The sequence below is a fragment of the Taudactylus pleione genome, unplaced genomic scaffold (assembly GCF_031769625.1).
Source record: "Taudactylus pleione unplaced genomic scaffold, aTauple2 ptg000656l, whole genome shotgun sequence".
NCBI classification, from domain to species: domain Eukaryota; kingdom Metazoa; phylum Chordata; class Amphibia; order Anura; family Myobatrachidae; genus Taudactylus; species Taudactylus pleione.
This window is the reverse complement of record NW_028285058.1, coordinates 1254740-1272928: the sequence shown is the minus strand read 5'-3', so window position 1 is coordinate 1272928 and position 18189 is coordinate 1254740. Positions and strand designations below refer to the sequence as shown.

The 18189-nt window shown below is 44.8% G+C and overlaps 2 protein-coding genes across 4 annotated transcripts in view; one reads left to right on the top strand and one right to left on the bottom strand.

Moving 5' to 3' along the window:
* Positions 1-8528, top strand: part of NIBAN2 (niban apoptosis regulator 2) — a 76290-nt gene extending 67762 nt beyond the window's left edge. For 2 of the 3 annotated variants that reach the window (XM_088455443.1, XM_088455442.1), the window contains exons 11-14: positions 892-1008; positions 1682-1789; positions 5637-5748; positions 6225-8528. In XM_088455443.1, coding sequence (XP_088311569.1) covers positions 892-1008; positions 1682-1789; positions 5637-5748; positions 6225-7270 — 1383 coding nt within the window. In that variant the 3' untranslated portion in view covers positions 7271-8528. The remainder of the gene's footprint in view (positions 1-891; positions 1009-1681; positions 1790-5636; positions 5749-6224) is intronic. The other variant, XM_088455441.1, reaches the window with a different exon arrangement.
* Positions 8419-17029, bottom strand: SLC31A2 (solute carrier family 31 member 2). The gene is made up of 4 exons (XM_088455445.1): positions 16915-17029; positions 12947-13013; positions 10482-10728; positions 8419-10299 (listed from the first exon to the last, which is right to left on the bottom strand). The coding sequence occupies exons 1-4, from the start codon at positions 16918-16920 to the stop codon at positions 10113-10115; spliced, it is 507 nt and encodes a 168-aa protein (XP_088311571.1). The 5' UTR covers positions 16921-17029; the 3' UTR covers positions 8419-10112.
* Between the last annotated feature and the right edge of the window lie 1160 nt (positions 17030-18189).

The following is an 18189-nucleotide window of genomic DNA, read 5'->3' as shown; positions in this document are numbered from 1 at the left end:
TAACAACTGTAAAATTAATGGGGGAAAAACAGGAGCATAACATTATGTTGTCAGGCCTGCACAAATATAGATCCCATCTTAGGGCAATAATTTTTTTTTATATCTGCTCCAGACTAAATCCTATTAAAGAACATTAGCACTGTTTTCATTGCAAAGGAAAGGATTGAGAATGATCAATACATTTTACAAATTGGGCCAGGTTCTGATCTTTGTCCAATATCGCAGAGTAGGACATTTTCACTATAATACACAATTGCATCTGCAAAGCTGTAATAATCGCAACATACATCCAGCTCAACAAACATAAGAGATACATATACAGAATTTTTTTTCAGTGCCTGGGATAGATTGTTATAAGATGCAGACGCCCATGTATTAGCAGCGAATTACCCATTCGCTATTAACTGTGTCTGCTATATTCAATAGGTTTTGGGTATTTTATTCACAACTCTTCTGGTGCCCCAGTCTGTTCACTAAATCATAATGCACAAGCACCTCTCTGTAATAGTATCAGCGGTGGATCCGCAATCCAGAGCCGTAGGGGTGGGCAAGCTGTGCCACTGCCCAGGGCGCAACAACCTATGGATGGTACAGTCGCTGCCTCTTGGCACCTGAATTTTACTTGTGTGGTGCCTGAAAGCGTAAAGAGCCACCCGTAGTTTTTTTTTTTTTTTTCTTTAAGTTATGGAATCCGTTTGTATTGCATCTATAAATGCATTTGGCAAATATAAACTATACATTATATCCCTCGTGAATGTCATTGCCTGAACCCAGGCGCATCATAGTAAGTGCAGATGTAAGGTTTAGTGCCTGCTAAGCAGCTAATTTGTAACATTATAGGTTCAAAGTGCTGTACTTACATTGCAATAAATCCATGTTGTTCCTTCATAGCAAACAGACAACGCCGTGTACACATTTGAGCAACTGATACACCAGGAGCTCAGCAAGTCCGAAGGAGGAGAGAACATGTGCAGGGACATCCAGCGTATACTGGAGCGCGTTCTCAAGGTGAGAGGCTATCTATAGAAGCTGTATGTCCCAATATATATGATCTATTTGTAATTTTTTATGGCCCCTGGGTTTATCTATAAACTGGTTTGGAAATTACAGCTGTAGGGTAGGTGCCTGTGCCAGGATGGGATTACTCTTGACAGCACAGGCTGATTGGCTAAGAGCGTTCTTGGGTTCCTGCACTATATCCATGATTGGCTATGTGTGTCCTGTCAGTCAATGCGTTATGCTGTGTATATACGGTATAGCATGTCTGTGGGGATCGGGAATGGCGGGGTTTTTTTTGTTTTAAAAAGACCTTGGATGCCTAGAGAAGGCGACCGACCACCTCCAGGAAGAAGGTAAATGTAATGGGAGTGTGTAATGTCTTTTTTTTTTTGTATATTTTCTGTCCAGTGGGGGTGCAGGTACCAGCAGCCACTTACTTTCCGGGCCTGCTGGCACTTGTGGTTCTCCAAGTGCCGGCATGCCGGGGCAGTCTTGCTGGGACCTGTAAATCACACTGTAAAGAAAATTATTTCCAACTTTAACCCCTTAATCCTGTACCTGCTGCCACCAGGGGTGTAGGGAATAGCTCTGGGCTTTCAAAATGACATGACTCTAATTTGGAAATTATTCTCATGATATGCTCGATGCCTTGTTTCTTCAATGTCTTGCCTGTCTCTTACAGAAATATGATTATGACAGCAGTAGTGTCCGAAAGAAGTTTTTCCAAGAAGCGTTACTACAGATCATCATCCCATTCCTTCTGAAGAAGATGGCACCAACCTGCAAATCGGTGAGTGGAAGAGATGGGGAAGTAGGACATAGTTGGTGAAGGTGAGAAAAGGAGGAGGAGGCAGTAAAGGTGAGAGGAGGAGCAGCAGCAGCAGCAGGTGGTGGTGGTGGTGAAGGAGGAGCAGGTGGTGGTGAAAACGAGAGGAGGAGCAGCTGGTGGTGGTGGTGGTGAAGGTGAGAGGAGGAGGAGCAGCAGGTGGTGGTGAAGGTGAGGAGGAGGAGGAGCAGGTGCTGGTGAAGGTGAGAGGAGAAGGAGGAGCAGGTGGTGGTGAAGGTGAGAGGAGAAGGAGGAGAAGGTGAGAGGAGGAGGAGGAGCAGGTGGTGGTGAAGGTGAGAGGAGGAGGAGCAGGTGGTGGTGAAGGTAGGAGGAGGAGGTGGTGGTGGTGGTGGTGGTGAGAGGAGGAGGAGGAGGAGCAGGTGGGGGTGAAGGTGAGAGGAGGAGCAGCAGGTGGTGGTGAAGGTGAGAGGAGGAGGAGCAGGTGGTGGTGAAGGTGAGAGGAGGAGGAGCAGGTGGTGGTTAAGGTGAGAGGAGGAGGAGCAGGTGCTGGTGAAGGGAGGAGGAGGAGGAGGAGCAGCAGGTGGTGGTGAAGGGAGGAGGAGGAGGAGCAGCAGGTGGTGGTGAAGGTAGGAAGAGCAGGTGGTGGTGAAGGTAGGAAGAGGAGGAGGAGCAGCAGGTGGTGAAGGTAGGAAGAGGAGGAGGAGGAGGAGGAGCAGCAGCAGCAGGTGGTGGTGGTGAAGGTAGGAAGAGGAGGAGGAGGAGCAGGTGGTGGTGAAGGTAGGAAGAGGAGGAGCAGCAGGTGGTGAAGGTAGGAAGAGGAGGAGGAGCAGCAGCAGCAGGTGGTGGTGAAGGTAGGAAGAGGAGGAGGAGGAGGAGCAGCAGGTGGTGGTGAAGGTAGGAAAGAGGAGGAGGAGCAGGTGGTGGTGAAGGTGAGAGGAGGAGGAGCAGGTGGTGGTGAAGGTGAGGAGGAGGAGCAGGTGGTGGTGAAGGTGAGAGGAGGAGGAGCAGGTGAAGGGAGGAGGAGGAGGAGCAGGTGAAGGGAGGAGGAGGAGGAGCAGCAGCAGGTGGTGGTGAAGGTAGGAAAAGGAGGAGGAGGAGCAGCAGGTGGTGGTGAAGGTAGGAGGAGGAGGAGGAGCAGCAGGTGGTGGTGAAGGTAGGAAGAGGAGGAGGAGCAGATGGTGGTGGTGGTGAAGGTAGGAAGAGGAGGAGGAGCAGGTGGTGGTGGTGGTGAAGGTGAGAGGAGGAGGAGCAGGTGGTGGTGAAGGTGAGAGGAGGAGGAGCAGGTGGTGGTGAAGGTGAGAGGAGGAGGAGCAGGTGGTGGTGAAGGTGAGAGGAGGAGGAGCAGGTGGTGGTGGTGGTGGTGAAGGTGAGAGGAGGAGGAGCAGGTGGTGGTGGTGGTGAAGGTGAGAGGAGGAGGAGCAGGTGGTGGTGGTGGTGAAGGTGAGAGGAGGAGGAGCAGGTGGTGGTGGTGGTGAAGGTGAGAGGAGGAGGAGGAGCAGGTGGTGGTGGTGGTGAAGGTGAGAGGAGGAGGAGCAGGTGGTGGTGGTGAAGGTGAGAGGAGGAGGAGCAGGTGGTGGTGGTGGTGAAGGTGAGAGGAGGAGGAGCAGGTGGTGGTGGTGGTGAAGGTGAGAGGAGGAGGAGCAGGTGGTGGTGAAGGTGAGAGGAGGAGGAGCAGGTGGTGGTGGTGGTGGTGAAGGTGAGAGGAGGAGGAGCAGGTGGTGGTGGTGGTGGTGAAGGTGAGAGGAGGAGGAGCAGGTGGTGGTGGTGAAGGTGAGAGGAGGAGGAGCAGGTGGTGGTGGTGAAGGTGAGAGGAGGAGGAGCAGGTGGTGGTGGTGAAGGTGAGAGGAGGAGGAGCAGGTGGTGGTGGTGAAGGTGAGAGGAGGAGGAGCAGGTGGTGGTGGTGAAGGTGAGAGGAGGAGGAGCAGGTGGTGGTGGTGAGAGGAGGAGGAGCAGGTGGTGGTGGTGAAGGTGAGAGGAGGAGGAGCAGGTGGTGGTGGTGGTGAAGGTGAGAGGAGGAGGAGCAGGTGGTGGTGGTGAAGGTGAGAGGAGGAGGAGCAGGTGGTGGTGGTGAAGGTGAGAGGAGGAGGAGCAGGTGGTGGTGGTGAAGGTGAGAGGAGGAGGAGCAGGTGGTGAAGGTAGAAGGAGGACCCCAGCAGCAGGTGGTGGTGAAGGTAGGAGGAGCAGGTGGTGAAGTTGAGAGGAGGATGAGCAGGTGGTGGTGAAGGTGAGAGGAGGAGGAGGAGCAGCAGGTGATGGTGAAGGTGAGAGGACCAGCAGGAGGTGAAGGTGAGAGCAGCTGGAGGAGAGATGGTGGTGGTGAAGAGAGAAGTAGTGGCAGCAGCAGTGGTAAAGGGAGAGGAGTTGGTGGTGGCGATTGTGATTAAGGTAAAGGGAGAGGAGTTGGTGGTACAGGCAGGAGGTGGCAGCTGCGGTGAAGAGAGAGGCGCTAGTGGTGAAGGGCACAGTGGTTAGCAGTGATAAGGGAAGCATTGAAAACAAATAAGAAAACGAGCTGTGAAGTACAAAGCAAATACCACAATGTAGGAGTAATAGTTTAAGCTACATGAAAAAAATAATAATTTTGCCGCTCTGAAAATCAGAGAAAAGCAAAAACCTGCGATTGTGATGAATCACTACCTAATAAATAACCCACTCTGTTGCTATGGAGTAAATGTGTACCCCAGCTACTGACAGATGGTTGTGTGTGGGGGGATTAATTTAGTGTTTATAAATGATTTACAAATATCAGCAAGAGACTGAAAACCTTTTTTTTTTTTTCCCATACCCAACACCATGTTTGTGTATAACGCTGAAAATCTTTTGCTAGATCGCTGATAAGCCAGAGAGACCCCACCACTAACCTCTACCGGACAGCCCCTAACCGATGACATCCGCTTTAGAGGCCCAATTCAGAGATGGACAGATTTGCAGAGCCGCACACAAGCAGCTGTGCAAACCCGTCCATCTCCGATGCAAATGCAGAAGGGAGGTGTCAGACACACCATCGTGACAGGTTGCCCCTTTGGTCAGGGTTAGGTCTAGACTATACAAGGCTGATGGACCTCTAACATCACACCCACGTGACCCGGCCTGAAAGGGGGAGGGGCGGGGATGCTAACGGGGGACCAAAAGTGTCCCCTCGCGGGCTCGCTACGCTTCGGGCACGGTGGCTCACTGCGCTCGCCACAAATATTTATTCCCCTTCTATGCCCTAGTGGATGGTAACACAGGAGCGGTCCAACCTCCTGCAGCGGTCACGTGGTGGATACGTCACAGAGGTCCTTTAGCCACATAGGAAATAGCAGCATCCCTTTGGTCAGGCTGTGGGAGCTGAAGCTCCCTGCAGCCTGGTCACGCCGACGCAGACCCTGGCCTCGTCCCTCTTGGAAAACTGAGGCAACACTCCTCCATTTCCGGGAACGGCGACTAGGCACGCCCCCCCCGCTCCGTCCCCCCCAAAATTATGTCAATCATGCTGTGGCTTGGGGAGGTCTGTGAGCGAAATCACAGGACTCGTACTGCACATCCATGGAACGGATCCAGTGCAGGCGCAGACCCCTAACCATCGGAGATGTGCCTTCATCTTCGGATGAACATACATCTCTGAATCAGGAGCTAAGTGCTGACCTCTTACCATGCACTACAATTTGGTGAAGGGTAATTCCTTCTCACTGAAGCTCTGTGCAGAGGAGTGTTTGTGCAGAGATGGTATATCATGAGTGGATGGGTGGCAAACAAATTATTTAGGATATCATTTACTGGCAATATCAGTAACTTGTGGGTCATTTATTCCTGCACAGTGTTGTGCATTCTGTCCCTCATCCATGTATCCATCTTGTGTCATTTGCAGGAGTTACCTCGTTATCAGGAACTCATATTTGAGGAGCTGTCACGGTTTGTGCTGGTGGAGAACATCTATGAAGAAGTTGTGCTGCAGACTGTGATGAGAGATATCGTGCAGGGTAAGTAGGAGGCCTATTGGATACTGTGCGACTTCTAGGGACATTTAGAACGGTATGTAGTCGGCGGTCGAAATGGCGACCGCCAGCTCCCCGACTGTCAAATCCCGGGATGGGATTAATGATAGGTGTCGAAATCCCGACGCCTATCATTATCCTGACACCCGGCATAGCGAACGAAGGTAAGCCGGGTGGCGGGCACAGACAGCCGGAGAGGGAGGGTAGGGGGGAAGGTGACTTAGGGTTAGGCACTCCCCCGGGAGGGTTGGGGTCTGGCTAGGGGGGATTGGGGGGTTAGCGTTAGGCACCCCCCCAGGAGGGTTAGGTTTAGGCACTTATGGGGAGAGGGTAGACACCCCTAAAGGAGGGTTAGGGATGGTGAAAAAAAACGTACCTGTTGGGATCTGCTGTTGCCGGTCTTTGAACCAATTCCACTTAGAACAGGTTTCAAACCTTTTTTTTCTTTTTCACATTTTCAGCGGTTAAGGATGCTGCCACTCAGCGCAAACATAACTTGTACCGGGACAGCATGGTCATGCACAACAGTGACCCCAACCTTCACCTACTTGAAGAAGGACCACCCATTAACTGGACTGAAGAATATGCCAACAACACTGAAAGCTCTGGAGGCCGGCATGGCAGGCTCCGCCAAGTGGTGTCTATTATTCAGGATGAGGAATTACCTGAATGCCTGGAATCGTGCCAGGAGACCCCAGCCAATGAAGACATTCCAGAGGAACCAGAATCTAGCAACGTGAGCAAAATCCGCGGCATGCTGGTCAAAGCATTTGATGTTGAAGTTCCAGCAAAGGACGTGGATGAGACCTCTGACTATGCGGTGCCTGAAGAAGAGGTAACACACGTCACCGAGTCCCACACGGAGCATGTTAAACCCAGTGATCTTCAGGAGACCCAAACAGAAGAGTATGTTACACATAGCGATAGTCACAAAGATGAACTGGATCACAGTCATGCAGAGGAAATGATGAGATATGTCAATGTACCGGCTATCCACAGTGAACAGGTAGCACCAGAAATAGAACTAGTTAACGATTACCAAGAGGTAGATGTTTTAAAACCTGATGAACAAGACCATGGCGATCAGAAAGAGGATCTACATCATGTGGCGCAGGAACATTTGGCCAAAATAGACCATGTCACTTATGATGAACCAACTGTTGAAGTTCTTGAGAACGTGGTATCTAACCATGAGTCGGTACTCCAATATCCAAGCCAAGAAAACAGTAGGGTGGAAACTGATGACTACTCGCCATTAGATACAAATATCCATCCTACTTTGCCTATCCAGACGACACAGCAGGTAACTGCCATCCTCGTTACTCCTTCAGAAGAGGAAAGTCCTTCAGAGCCATTGCAATCTTCTACAACACACATAGTACATTCCACTCCAGATGATAGTGGGTTCCAGTCTCCCATGAGCGAGGAGGAAGAGGAAGGTGACGGGTACAGGGAAGTTCCTGTGCCAGCTCCCCGAAAGCAAGATGAGGTCATTACCCAATTCTGAGAAACAGCGACTGAGCCTTTATAATGAACTCTTATGGATGTTAGAAGAAGCACCAGGCTTGCTCTCCTTCGCACAAAACTACTTATTTAAATGCTTTTTGGCTCCACTACTCTTTTCTGCTATGCCAGGGTATTAAGTATTCAGTGTTTTCACTTTCACTACAGTCACCAGCACACATCACCAATACCCTATGTCTGCTATTATATACTGACCTAACCTTCACCAATACAGTCACTGCATATCTCCTGTGCCCTGTAGACAATTTGCAATTTCTGAGCTCAGGCAAATTATTTCCACCAGAGCTTTATTTTTGTAAACTACTATATCTGTTACATCTATTCTTCAAGTACTGCCACTTCTCAGACACCCTCCCTACACTATTACACACACACACACACACATTTGTATATACACAGCAATGAAAACTTAACACTAACCCAAAGACTTTAGTGAGACCGCTTAAATTTGCCCCAATTGAGGAAGAGTCAGTGAGGTTTGAAGATGTATTGCTTAAGTGATTGAGGCACAGCGTCTGCGACTTTCCAAGTATTTGAGCAATCGTATTTAACACAAGAAAACTCTTCTAAGTCGGACTGTGACTTCAATGTAATCCTATTCTCCTTTGTGGATATCCCTTTTAAAGAACAGTTTCAGTTCCTGAAATACCCTTTGAAAAACGAATACCCCTCCCCTCTCTTCCAGGCCTTGTATCTTTTCTATACTAGAGGTCTCTCTTTCCTGGGACACCCAGGTGTCAGCAGTAGCCTCAGTATGTCAGGAACCCGTATGCACAGCTGTCCACAGTGGGCTGCTGCAGAGGCGTGCAGTCCCAAGCAGAGATCGGCACTATGCAGGTAAACCTAATGGGCTATTCAATTTCAGAAAACTGAGATGTCCTTTTTTTTTTTTTTCCCTTTTACTGTTTAACTCCAGTCTAACTCTGATGTCCCTTTAAATGCGCCATTATGGAAGACCGAGAGGAGCCATATTCCAGTATGTCTGTGTACATTTTACATTCCAAGTGTGAGTGGAGAGACATTTCTCGTCTGACTTAATACATTCCACGCACAACATTTTTGGGGCAACCCATTTATTAAACCAAATGGTGCCTTTTTTTATCCCATTTCCCAATCAAGACCTGCATATCATTCTTTTAAAATATATTTTATTAAAACGTTAAAATGTTTTAAGTCAAAAAGCATCTAATTATTAATAATAAATAAAAACTTTATTATAAGAGAACCAGAGGCCTGTGTTAGTTTTCTGTGTCATTTCTTTGAGGGGGATAACATTTTCCCTATTACCTGAGTGATCAAATGTACAGCCTAGGGCAGAGGTTCCCAAAATCCACTGTTGCAGGTTAGGTTTCAAGGATATCCAAGCTTGAGCACAGGTGACTTAATTGGCACCTCAGTCATTTCGATTTAACCATCTGGTTTCAAGCATTTGATATCCTTAAATCCTGGACTGTAATGGTGGAGTTTGGGAACCTAAACCCTAGGGTAGGGTAGGCCCACCAGCTGTTGTACAACTACACATCCCAGGATGCCCTGCTACAGTTTTACTATTTGACCATGCTAAAACTGTTGCAAGGCATGCTGGGATGTGTAGTTAAATAGCTGGGGTCGATTAAAAATCTAAATTAATCAACACTGATGTTGTTTCAGGGGATAAATCACACAGTTACAAACAGACAATTTTTTTTTATATTGATTTTGAAGAGTTTGTAAATGTGCGATTTAGCCCCTGAAACACAACATCGATGTTTATCAATTTTTTTATTTCTTTACTAAAGGTCGATTTTAAATAGATTCAATTTGCCCCTGGCTCCTGTTATGTCCCACTGGGGCTGACCATTTTGCATTTTAATACGCTAAACTGGCTGACCATAGAAAAGGAAGACTTTTTAAGAAAGGATGTTGCACACTACACTTTAAAACGACAATAACAAAAAATATAATACATGTAATAGTACCTGAGGAATCCAGACTTTAAAACACTTTCCGTATTCAAATCTTAAAATGACTCTTTCGGTTTGTATGTGCACTCCTGTAACTCTCACTAAAAACAATGCTGCTTTTTGGCTTGTTTCTATGTTTTTCAGCAAAGTCTCTCGTATATAGGCGGAGTTAAGTATTTTTGTTTGCCAGTGATCTGACACAGAGCTGCCTTAAGTATATCCAGTGCAGACTATAAAGCATATATGTGTGGGATTAAAGGGCAGCAAAGATGAGTCTGCCTAGTTAATATAAAGAGTTTGCTAGAGGGAAAAACAAAACAAAACAGAAATTCAATATTTTACAGTATTTTGTCTGTAAAAGCTGCCAGGAGTCTATGCAAACTGATAAATAATATGAAGGTGAACAACTCCCTTTATAAAGAATGCAACTTAATTATTAAACAAACTGAATAGATGCGCTTAAGATCCCTCTACATGTATAGAAGAAAAACTGGCTTGTTCATTGAACATGTTCTATATCTAAGGGGCCACCAGGTACCTTCACAAAACAAAGTATAGCAGAGTTATAGGAACACTTTAAAAAGCGAGAGGTCAACGCTCGGAATGCATAGCTGCACAACTGCCCCCCCACTGAGTAGTTCTACGTACCTACCGTTAGCAAAATATGAGAGAGGTAATCTGAATAAATAGAAGTGCCTACATAGACTAAAAGGCTTTTTTGGTAGACGGCAAGAATTATATAAAAAAAAAAACCAGTCGATGTTGCCTAAGACAATCGGAGTCATCGTATCTGGAAGAACAAAGGTTGCCTGACAGTATTATTGTGCAAGAAGCATTTGGAAGACGAGTCCCCTCGACTGTACTCCTCCATCCGGCAGTTTGCTACAGACAATGGGGCTTGGGGTATTTAGCAAGTAGAGGGAATGCCACGTAGTATCCAAGGGCAGATCCAAGGATAACGGCCAGAAAGATAGCGGCATTGTAGGACATGACACAAAGCATCAGCATGTATCCAAGGAAAACCTGGGCTGTGTGCAGGAGAGCAAGCGAGGAGTGCAGGAACCACCACCTGTGTACAAACAAAACAGACGAGTGAGGCGGGCGCTGGGAAGGAAAGTCTACAAACCTCATATATGCCAGTACAGGCGAGGAAAAGTAATAACTCAATACAGTACACAGGGAAGCTAGCTACGGTATCAGACTCATGGTGGGTAATAGAATGCTTTTTGAATAGAGAACCTGGCCACCTACCGATATGTAGGAGGAGCATATGTCACAAGAGGTGACCTCACTGTTTGTGAGATATCGCCAGGGAACAAAGGGTCAGAGGTCACATCAAAGTTAGCTTCTGTATCTGAGAGGAGCGGCGGGGAGAGAGGAGAATCCAGAGTGCCTGGCAGCGTCAGTAGGACTCTGGTGAGAAGATTTGACTTCCAGACCTTAGAAACCTCGTACAAGACAGTGAGCAGCAGAACAACCAGGAATGAGAGCATAAGACCTAGAGAAAGAGAGAGATCAGCATGAGAGCCTCATCACATAAATAGCTTGTACAAAATACATTAACTTCTCAGGGCGGATTTCAATTGTTTTAGGGCGCCCGATCTCCCGTCTAAAGTGTCAGGGCGCTATTCTATTGATTGTGAACCAATAAAGATAAAGAAGACTTCTTTTTTGGGGGCACTGCTTTATATGATTGATTATTTTAAAAATTAACTTTTAATAAATTGCTTCTAAGAAAGAAGACAGACTTTACATACAAACATACATAAAACACATATTTAACCCTTACAATTAAGGGAAAATGCATATAGGAAAAAAACAACCTATATGAAATCAATACCCTAATTTGGCATCATAATGTTTGCAGAATAATCTCTTTTTTTAGACTCGTCTTTTCTTTTTTAGAAGGCAGGCTGCAGCAGGAGATGGTGCTTCCTCTACCCCCTCTGCTGCAGATGGAGGCACAGATAAAACATGTGAAATTAAACAGTAAAAATTATGGCTGCCTAATGTAGCATTGAAACACAGCCCAGCTCCTGCGGGCACTTAAGATAATGAACCTCCTGGATTGGAGGTAAATTTTAAAATACATAAACTCCTACAACTGAACTCTATACCCCAGCGTATTCTAGTATTTCCTATGGATGAAAGAGAAATTCGTATTTAAAGTTTACATTTTTTTTTTGTTTATTCTGAAATATAATTTAGTAAAGAATATAAAAAAAAAAAAAAATGCAGAAATTAGGGTAATTGCGATCAATAAAATAAGGTGCTCTGAATGAATGACCACTATGAATGGACAAATCAACTCAAAGGTAGGAAATTTTATGGAACCTGATAAAAAAAAAAATAGCTCTAAAGTTGGTCAAGGCCCGTTGATAATGGGATGTGCTGCAGCAGTGTTTCCCAACTCCAGTCCTCAGGGACTCCCAACAGTGCACGTTTTATAGATTTACTCACTATTACAAATGAAATGTGTCAGCCAGTAATGAATACACCTGTGCACCAACTAGGAGATCTGTAAAATATGCACTTATAGGGGGTCCCTGAGGACTGGAGGTGGAAACACTGCTGCTATACTTGACCAATATTCTCGGGCAGCCCCCATTCTGTAGCTTTAAAAGGAATCTCCAGCTAAGGTATAATTTGTATTCCCAACTTTTCTGCAACTAACAAAACAGCAGGGTTTCCATACCAAGAACACACAGAGATTGGAAAAACAGCCTAGAATGATAGACTACTGATGAAGAATGATGTATTACTAAAAAGGGAATCTCTACATTAAATACAATTATGTGTTTACTGTTAAGTTTGCTTATTTGGAGTTTTCTAGTTGTGTCATATTTAGGGGGAAGTGATTCATTAAATCATATGACTGCGGCCCTTTACCAAGAAGCAGAAAGATCATACTATAATACAGGCAAAACTTTCTGTATCAAGAAGCACCAGGGCAGAGAGTGACACCCCAGGTAGAAAGAGGAACTGCATGGGTTGTGACAGGTGCAGGGTGCTAGAATGAACACTATGGGGGGAATTCAATTGTTTTTTTGGGCGATATAAGTAATGGGCATCTACCAGAGCAATTCAATTATTTGTATGATAGATGCCTATTAGCTGGGGCAGACACTTTTTTTTCTTGCAGCCTCCTGAAGTGCGAGAAAAAATGTGTGCAAAGTCCATAGTTTGGGCGCCCAAACCAGGAGTTTAGTTGTTTAGAGGGTCTAAACCTGGTGCTTCTGAGCGGGTTAAAAACTATTGAGCGAAACAACTGCATTGTTTTGATAGACGCCCATTAGTTAAGACGCCCCAAAAAAACTATTGAATTCCCCCATCAGTCTATGGGTACATTTAAAGAATATAATTGAAAAGTGGCACCAATACATTTAGTCACCGATAACTGTTTCTCTCGCAAACTATCCTGGGAACGGATACAGGAGTGTTGCACCTCTCAGCTGGCTGAGCCCAAGGGGTGAATAACCACCTATAAAGGAGGGGCGTTATTGAATAGGTTACGCGATTACGGATCCCGGCATGATTTAGGCGAGTTTGTGGCTAAATTTAAAGCTGAAAACAGTTACTAGGCAAAACCAGACTTATAACTGATTGCCCCTTTAAATTTAGAGGCAAACTTGCCAAAATCTTGCCTGTTCTGTATTTTTGAAACCTATTACATACCCCAGCGCGCCCCCGGTGAAGCAGTCAATGGCATATCATACCTGTCAGGGTCTGCACCGTCCAGAAATCGAACAGCAGGGTCACATTGTCAGAGAAAGCAAAATGCATCTGTAGGGAAACAAAATTGCATCAGGTAATCACACTGATGTGTGTTCTGCCTTCACCGTCTGTCATGCCTTCATCATTTTGCTATGAGTTATGTGACCTGGTCAGTAAAACCTGCAACGCCCACACATTAGTCCAGTGGTTCCCAAAAATTGGTGCCTCAGAGCACTTGCAGGGGTGCCTAGGGCTGGAGGTCTAGTACCAAATAACTGATTTTTAGTCAGTGTGATAGGCAAATCCAGTGCTAATGTCTTCAAATCCAAAACTATGTGGACAAAGAAGGGCAGCTCTGTCAACCAGAGCATAACTGAACCTAAGGGTGATATAGAAGCACAATAAGAAACTTTTGGCCCAGTGGTGCCGTGGAAAAAAAATGCAGATACTCTAGGATGTCGTGCCTCGAAAAAGTTTGGGAACCACTGTATTAGTCTGTATGATCACATTGTCTTCAGAAGGGAAAGAGTTAATAGTTATTTATTTATATGGCACCACAAGTGTTCCGCAGTGCTTACAAAGTTCATAAACAAATAAGTAACCAGCGACTTGCAATACAAAGCAGGACATGGACATGTATAATAAACATTGCTATACTAGCGGCCTTTACGCCCACATAAGCAGCCGAGTGTTGGGTGCCCTAGTGGGGAGTAAGAGATAAATTAAATTACAGTAGGGAGAAGCACAAGAGGGTAGAGGGCCCTGCTCGAAAGAGCTTACATTCTTTAAGGGAGGGGCAGACGAACAGGAGTGACCCAGATGGGGTAGGCGGGGAGAAAGGAAGATGTAGCAGCAAGTTAGGCTGAGAGCTGGAAGGCTTTGATGAAGTAGTGGGTCTTAAGAGCTCATTTGAAAGATTGTAGAGAGGTGCAGAGTCTGATGGGGAGAGGGAGGGAGTTCCAAAGGTAGGGAGCAGCGCGGGCAAAATCTTGGGAGTGGGAGGAAGTAATCAGTTGGCATGAACTAATAGTTGCAATATATTGTCTTTAGCATAAAGATTATAATCATCTTTCAATGTTATGCTTTCCATATAAATCAGGATTAATTAACAAAAACATTCCCCAACCTGTCCTGATATGTTAATGATGCAAGTCTGCAGTGAAACAGTATTTCGTCACCCGCTTTTAAGTATTACAAGGCAGGAGGAGCACGCACAGAATTGGAAGTCACTGCAGACTTAAGTGCCAGCAGACGCTAAAACAAAGTGATATTTCAGTACAAAGCCCCCTCTCACCCTTCTGCTAATATAGGTAGATAAGGGGAACTTGGTATTGCAGCCTGTAGTAGATGCAGTTAGTGGCTGATGGACTTTATAAAGATCATAAGGAGGATGGGTGAAAGGGGATAAGAGAGACCCTAAGCACTGCAGACCTCCCAACATGACCCGCTCCAGGAGGGACACAATGCTCTGGTCCTGGACTTCCCTGGTAACTTATGATTGGTGGAGGCACCAGAGATGGGGCTGCAGCACAGTCCAAAATTCAAATAGGGGAGTCACACCAACTGCCAATGAGTCCCAGCCAGTGATGTTTGACAGCGTGTGAAATGACAGTTGGGGTGTCTCCCTTATTTGACTTTTGAACTGTGCTGCAGCCCCACCTCTTACCAGGGAAGTCCAGGACCAGAGCATTGTGTCCCTCCTGGAGAGGGTCATGTTGGGAGGTATGTACTGGTACCAATACTGTAATAATGTCTAAAGGTGCATACACACACAATTTTTTTAACTATTATCGTTTAACGATAATCGTTTGAAAAAATCGTTCACTTTCTGAGTCAAACGATGAACGATTATTGTTCATGCGCGTTCACGTTTGTAGTTAGTCAGACTTGTCAACTCAACGATTTTCATTAAGTTAATATGCAAAAATCGTTTGTAGTTCATAAAAATTGTTCATTACATTTAAATGAACATAGTAAATGAACAACTTTAGTAAACGATTTTAGTTCATTTTTTCAAGGTAGAAAATCGTTTACTAAAATCATTCATTAACTCAATCGTTGTGTGTGTATGCAGCTTTAAATGTAAACAGGCAGAAATACTTCAACAATAATAGTAATATCTATATAAATATATGTATAGTCTAATATATATGAAGCTGCACCCGTGAGAGCAAAATGGAAATACAAATGAAAAGTAAAGGAGAAAGTACTCTCTTTTGGTTGGGGCACAAGTTCTACCTGATGAGTTCTACCCCGACCTGACCTTACTCTTATCTCAGATCTATTTCAGGCACTCTCACTCCAATATACCTGTATTGTGTAAAGAGAAATACGGTGTTTGTGTGAGAGAGCAGTAGATGCTACTACACTTATCATACCCTCAAGGTATATGTGGTGGGTCCGCTCATATCTCATTCACTACACCGTACATGAGATACAGCAGTAACCTATCCCCTTGCTATTAGTGAGTGGTACCTTTATTTTCATTAATTGTATACCTGGTACGTTTTCCACTCAATTGTATCAAGGCATATGTTAATTATATTGTTTTTAATCCTTACTTTAATTACTATATATATATATATATATATATATATATATATATATATATATATATAGATATATATACTTTAACCTCAGGATCCTTGATGTATAGGTACTCATGAATAATAATATACTTTGTGTTTGACTCATACATATGTATTTAACCTTGTTCAAATCACAACAGTCATCTGTCTGCCGTATCATTTTATCCGGCTGGTCATATTGAGTGGTTTATAGTCGCTGTTTCAATTTAAAACCATGTTTTTCGATATATATCATTAAGATACAATTACTTTTTTGAACATTACCTTACAGCTCAGCGGCTAAGCTTTATTCATTAAGCTTATGTGTCTATGTCACATGAAGGGATCATTTCCCTTTTAATTGTTCATTTCAATTGATATTATTTTCACCTAGGCAAGTATTTTACTCTAATTACATATTACTAGCTCCATCCATATCTTGAGCTACACCTATATTTATGCTATATGTTTAATGTTGTCTGTCTTGGTTTAGTTCTACTCACTATTTTAACATATATATTAAAAGTTACATTTTAAACTGAACTCATCAGATAGAACTTGTGCCCCAACCAAAAGAGAGTACTTTCCCCTTTTACTTTTCATTTGGACTTTATAAAGAGCAGGGGCAGAATAAGCAGAGAGCTGGTATGGGATGACCACTGCAGGCACATGCTGGGCACCATAGGTGCTATTGCCAGTACAGAGACATTATTCTTTTTCAGTGTTCTAGGCACAAGCTCTATACAGCTGGGTAATGCAGATAAATGCTGAACACCAGGGGTAGGCAATGTGTGGCACGGCAGCCGCTGTAGAAGTACGCCCCCAACATGCCCTGCCACGGTTTTGCTCTTAGGGAGTGCTAAAACTGTGGAAGGGCATGCTGGGCTGTGTAGTGCCACATGCTGCCTAACTCAGGTGTAGTGCTGGCTGGGTAATGCTGTAAAGGCGCCAGGCACTAATGTTACACTGGGTAGTACTGTTGGACAAACCCACCCCTAACAATTTAGCCCATTACCACTGTACAAGTTTTTGGTCACTTACAATGCTGCTGACTTTTGGGAATTTTAAATATATATCTTTAATATCTAGAACTGCATTTCCTGCAGGAATGTTCTCTATATAAAGGGAGGAAACAGGGTTTGTTCAGACACATATATTAGTTAGGAGTTTTCTGCAAACCGTATTTTTGTTTTCTAAATTACTCAATCAAAAATACAATATAACATGTAGCCGGGCTGGGTGATCTCTGCCCCCCCGTACACCATGGAAGTGGATATATCCCTTTCAGTTTTAGTTCACCATACATACAGTAGACAGGGAGTGCCCGGCTACAGAGCGCTGCTTGCTGTGCAGGCATGGCAGTAACCAGTCACCCAGCTGCCACCTGTACCCGCACAACTTACCTGCATGGCACCGAGGGGTCTGCAGCCCCCGCTGCTGCTGGTAGTACTAGGAGCCCAAAGCACGGATCAGCTGACTGCTCGTTCCGCTCAGCATGCTGGGAAAGGGGAGGGGCGCAATGCCCGGGGTTTGGGCGGGGGGTAAGTCAGGACAGTCAGTGCTGCTAGTCAGACAGAGGATGATGTGTATGAATGTTATATGTTATAGTGTGATTACTACACAGAGATGGCCGCCCCCAGGGACACTGCTCCCCGTACACCAGGCAGGGGCACTGCTGCTCCCCGTACACCGGGCAGGGGCACTGCTGCTCCCCCTACATCGGGTAGTGACACTGCTGCTCCCCGTACATCAGGGCTGCTCAGCCTTCATCTCACCACTGAGGTGGTTTCTGGATTTCAGTGTTTTGGAGCGTACACACGGTCAGATTTGTCAGACTTGTCAGATTTGTCAGATGAACGATTGAACGATCTGAACGATTTGAACGATTTGACCAAAGTTTTGAACGATTTGAACGATTGAACGATTTTTGACTGCATTAAAATGAATGGAATCGTCCAAGTCTGACTGCAAACCCATCAGATATCAGAAATCGTTATCTGACCATCGGGAACGCGCATCGTTGATCGTCCATCGTTCAGGCATGTCAGATATGAACGATTTTCCTTCAGATATGAACGACTGAACGATTTTTAAATCGTTATCGTTCATATCTGAAGGAAAAATCTGATCGTGTGTATGCACCATTTATTTGGGGATTCTCGGCTTATTATTAATTTTTTGTTTATCTTAATTATGTTTATGTCTGTTACTAACCAAATATGACAGAGAAAATAGAAACACTTCGGGGTATATTTACCAACCTGCTGGTTGTTGTCACCGTTCATGGGCGGCTTTAATATGACAATAGAAATAAATTCTAAAAAGGTGCATACACACATAACGATTTTTTTTAACGATTTAACTATAATGAAGTTGTTATCGTTCAATCGTTTATAAAAATCGTTCATCTTTTTAAGGTGAGCGATAATCGTTCATGCGAGTTCACGTTTTAGTTCATCGTTCTGACTGTCCAACAAGCGATTTTCGTTCAGAAAATCGTTCATGTTGTACAGGATGAACGATGTCCATTCACTGTATGCATGATTACAAAAATCGTTCATCGTTCATGAAAATCGTTCATTAATTTAGTAACCAATGATTTTTATAAACGATTTTCGTTCACTTTTTCAAGGGAAATACTGAACTAAGGGCCTAATTCAGACCCACTCGCAAGCGGG

Coding starts and splice junctions, on each gene's coding strand:
- SLC31A2 (XM_088455445.1), bottom strand. Junction 10,729..12,946: donor GACGGTGCAGACCCTGACAG/GTATGATATGCC, acceptor CTCTTTCTCTAG/GTCTTATGCTCTCATTCCTG. Junction 10,300..10,481: donor TATGCTCCTCCTACATATCG/GTAGGTGGCCAG, acceptor GTTTGTACACAG/GTGGTGGTTCCTGCACTCCT.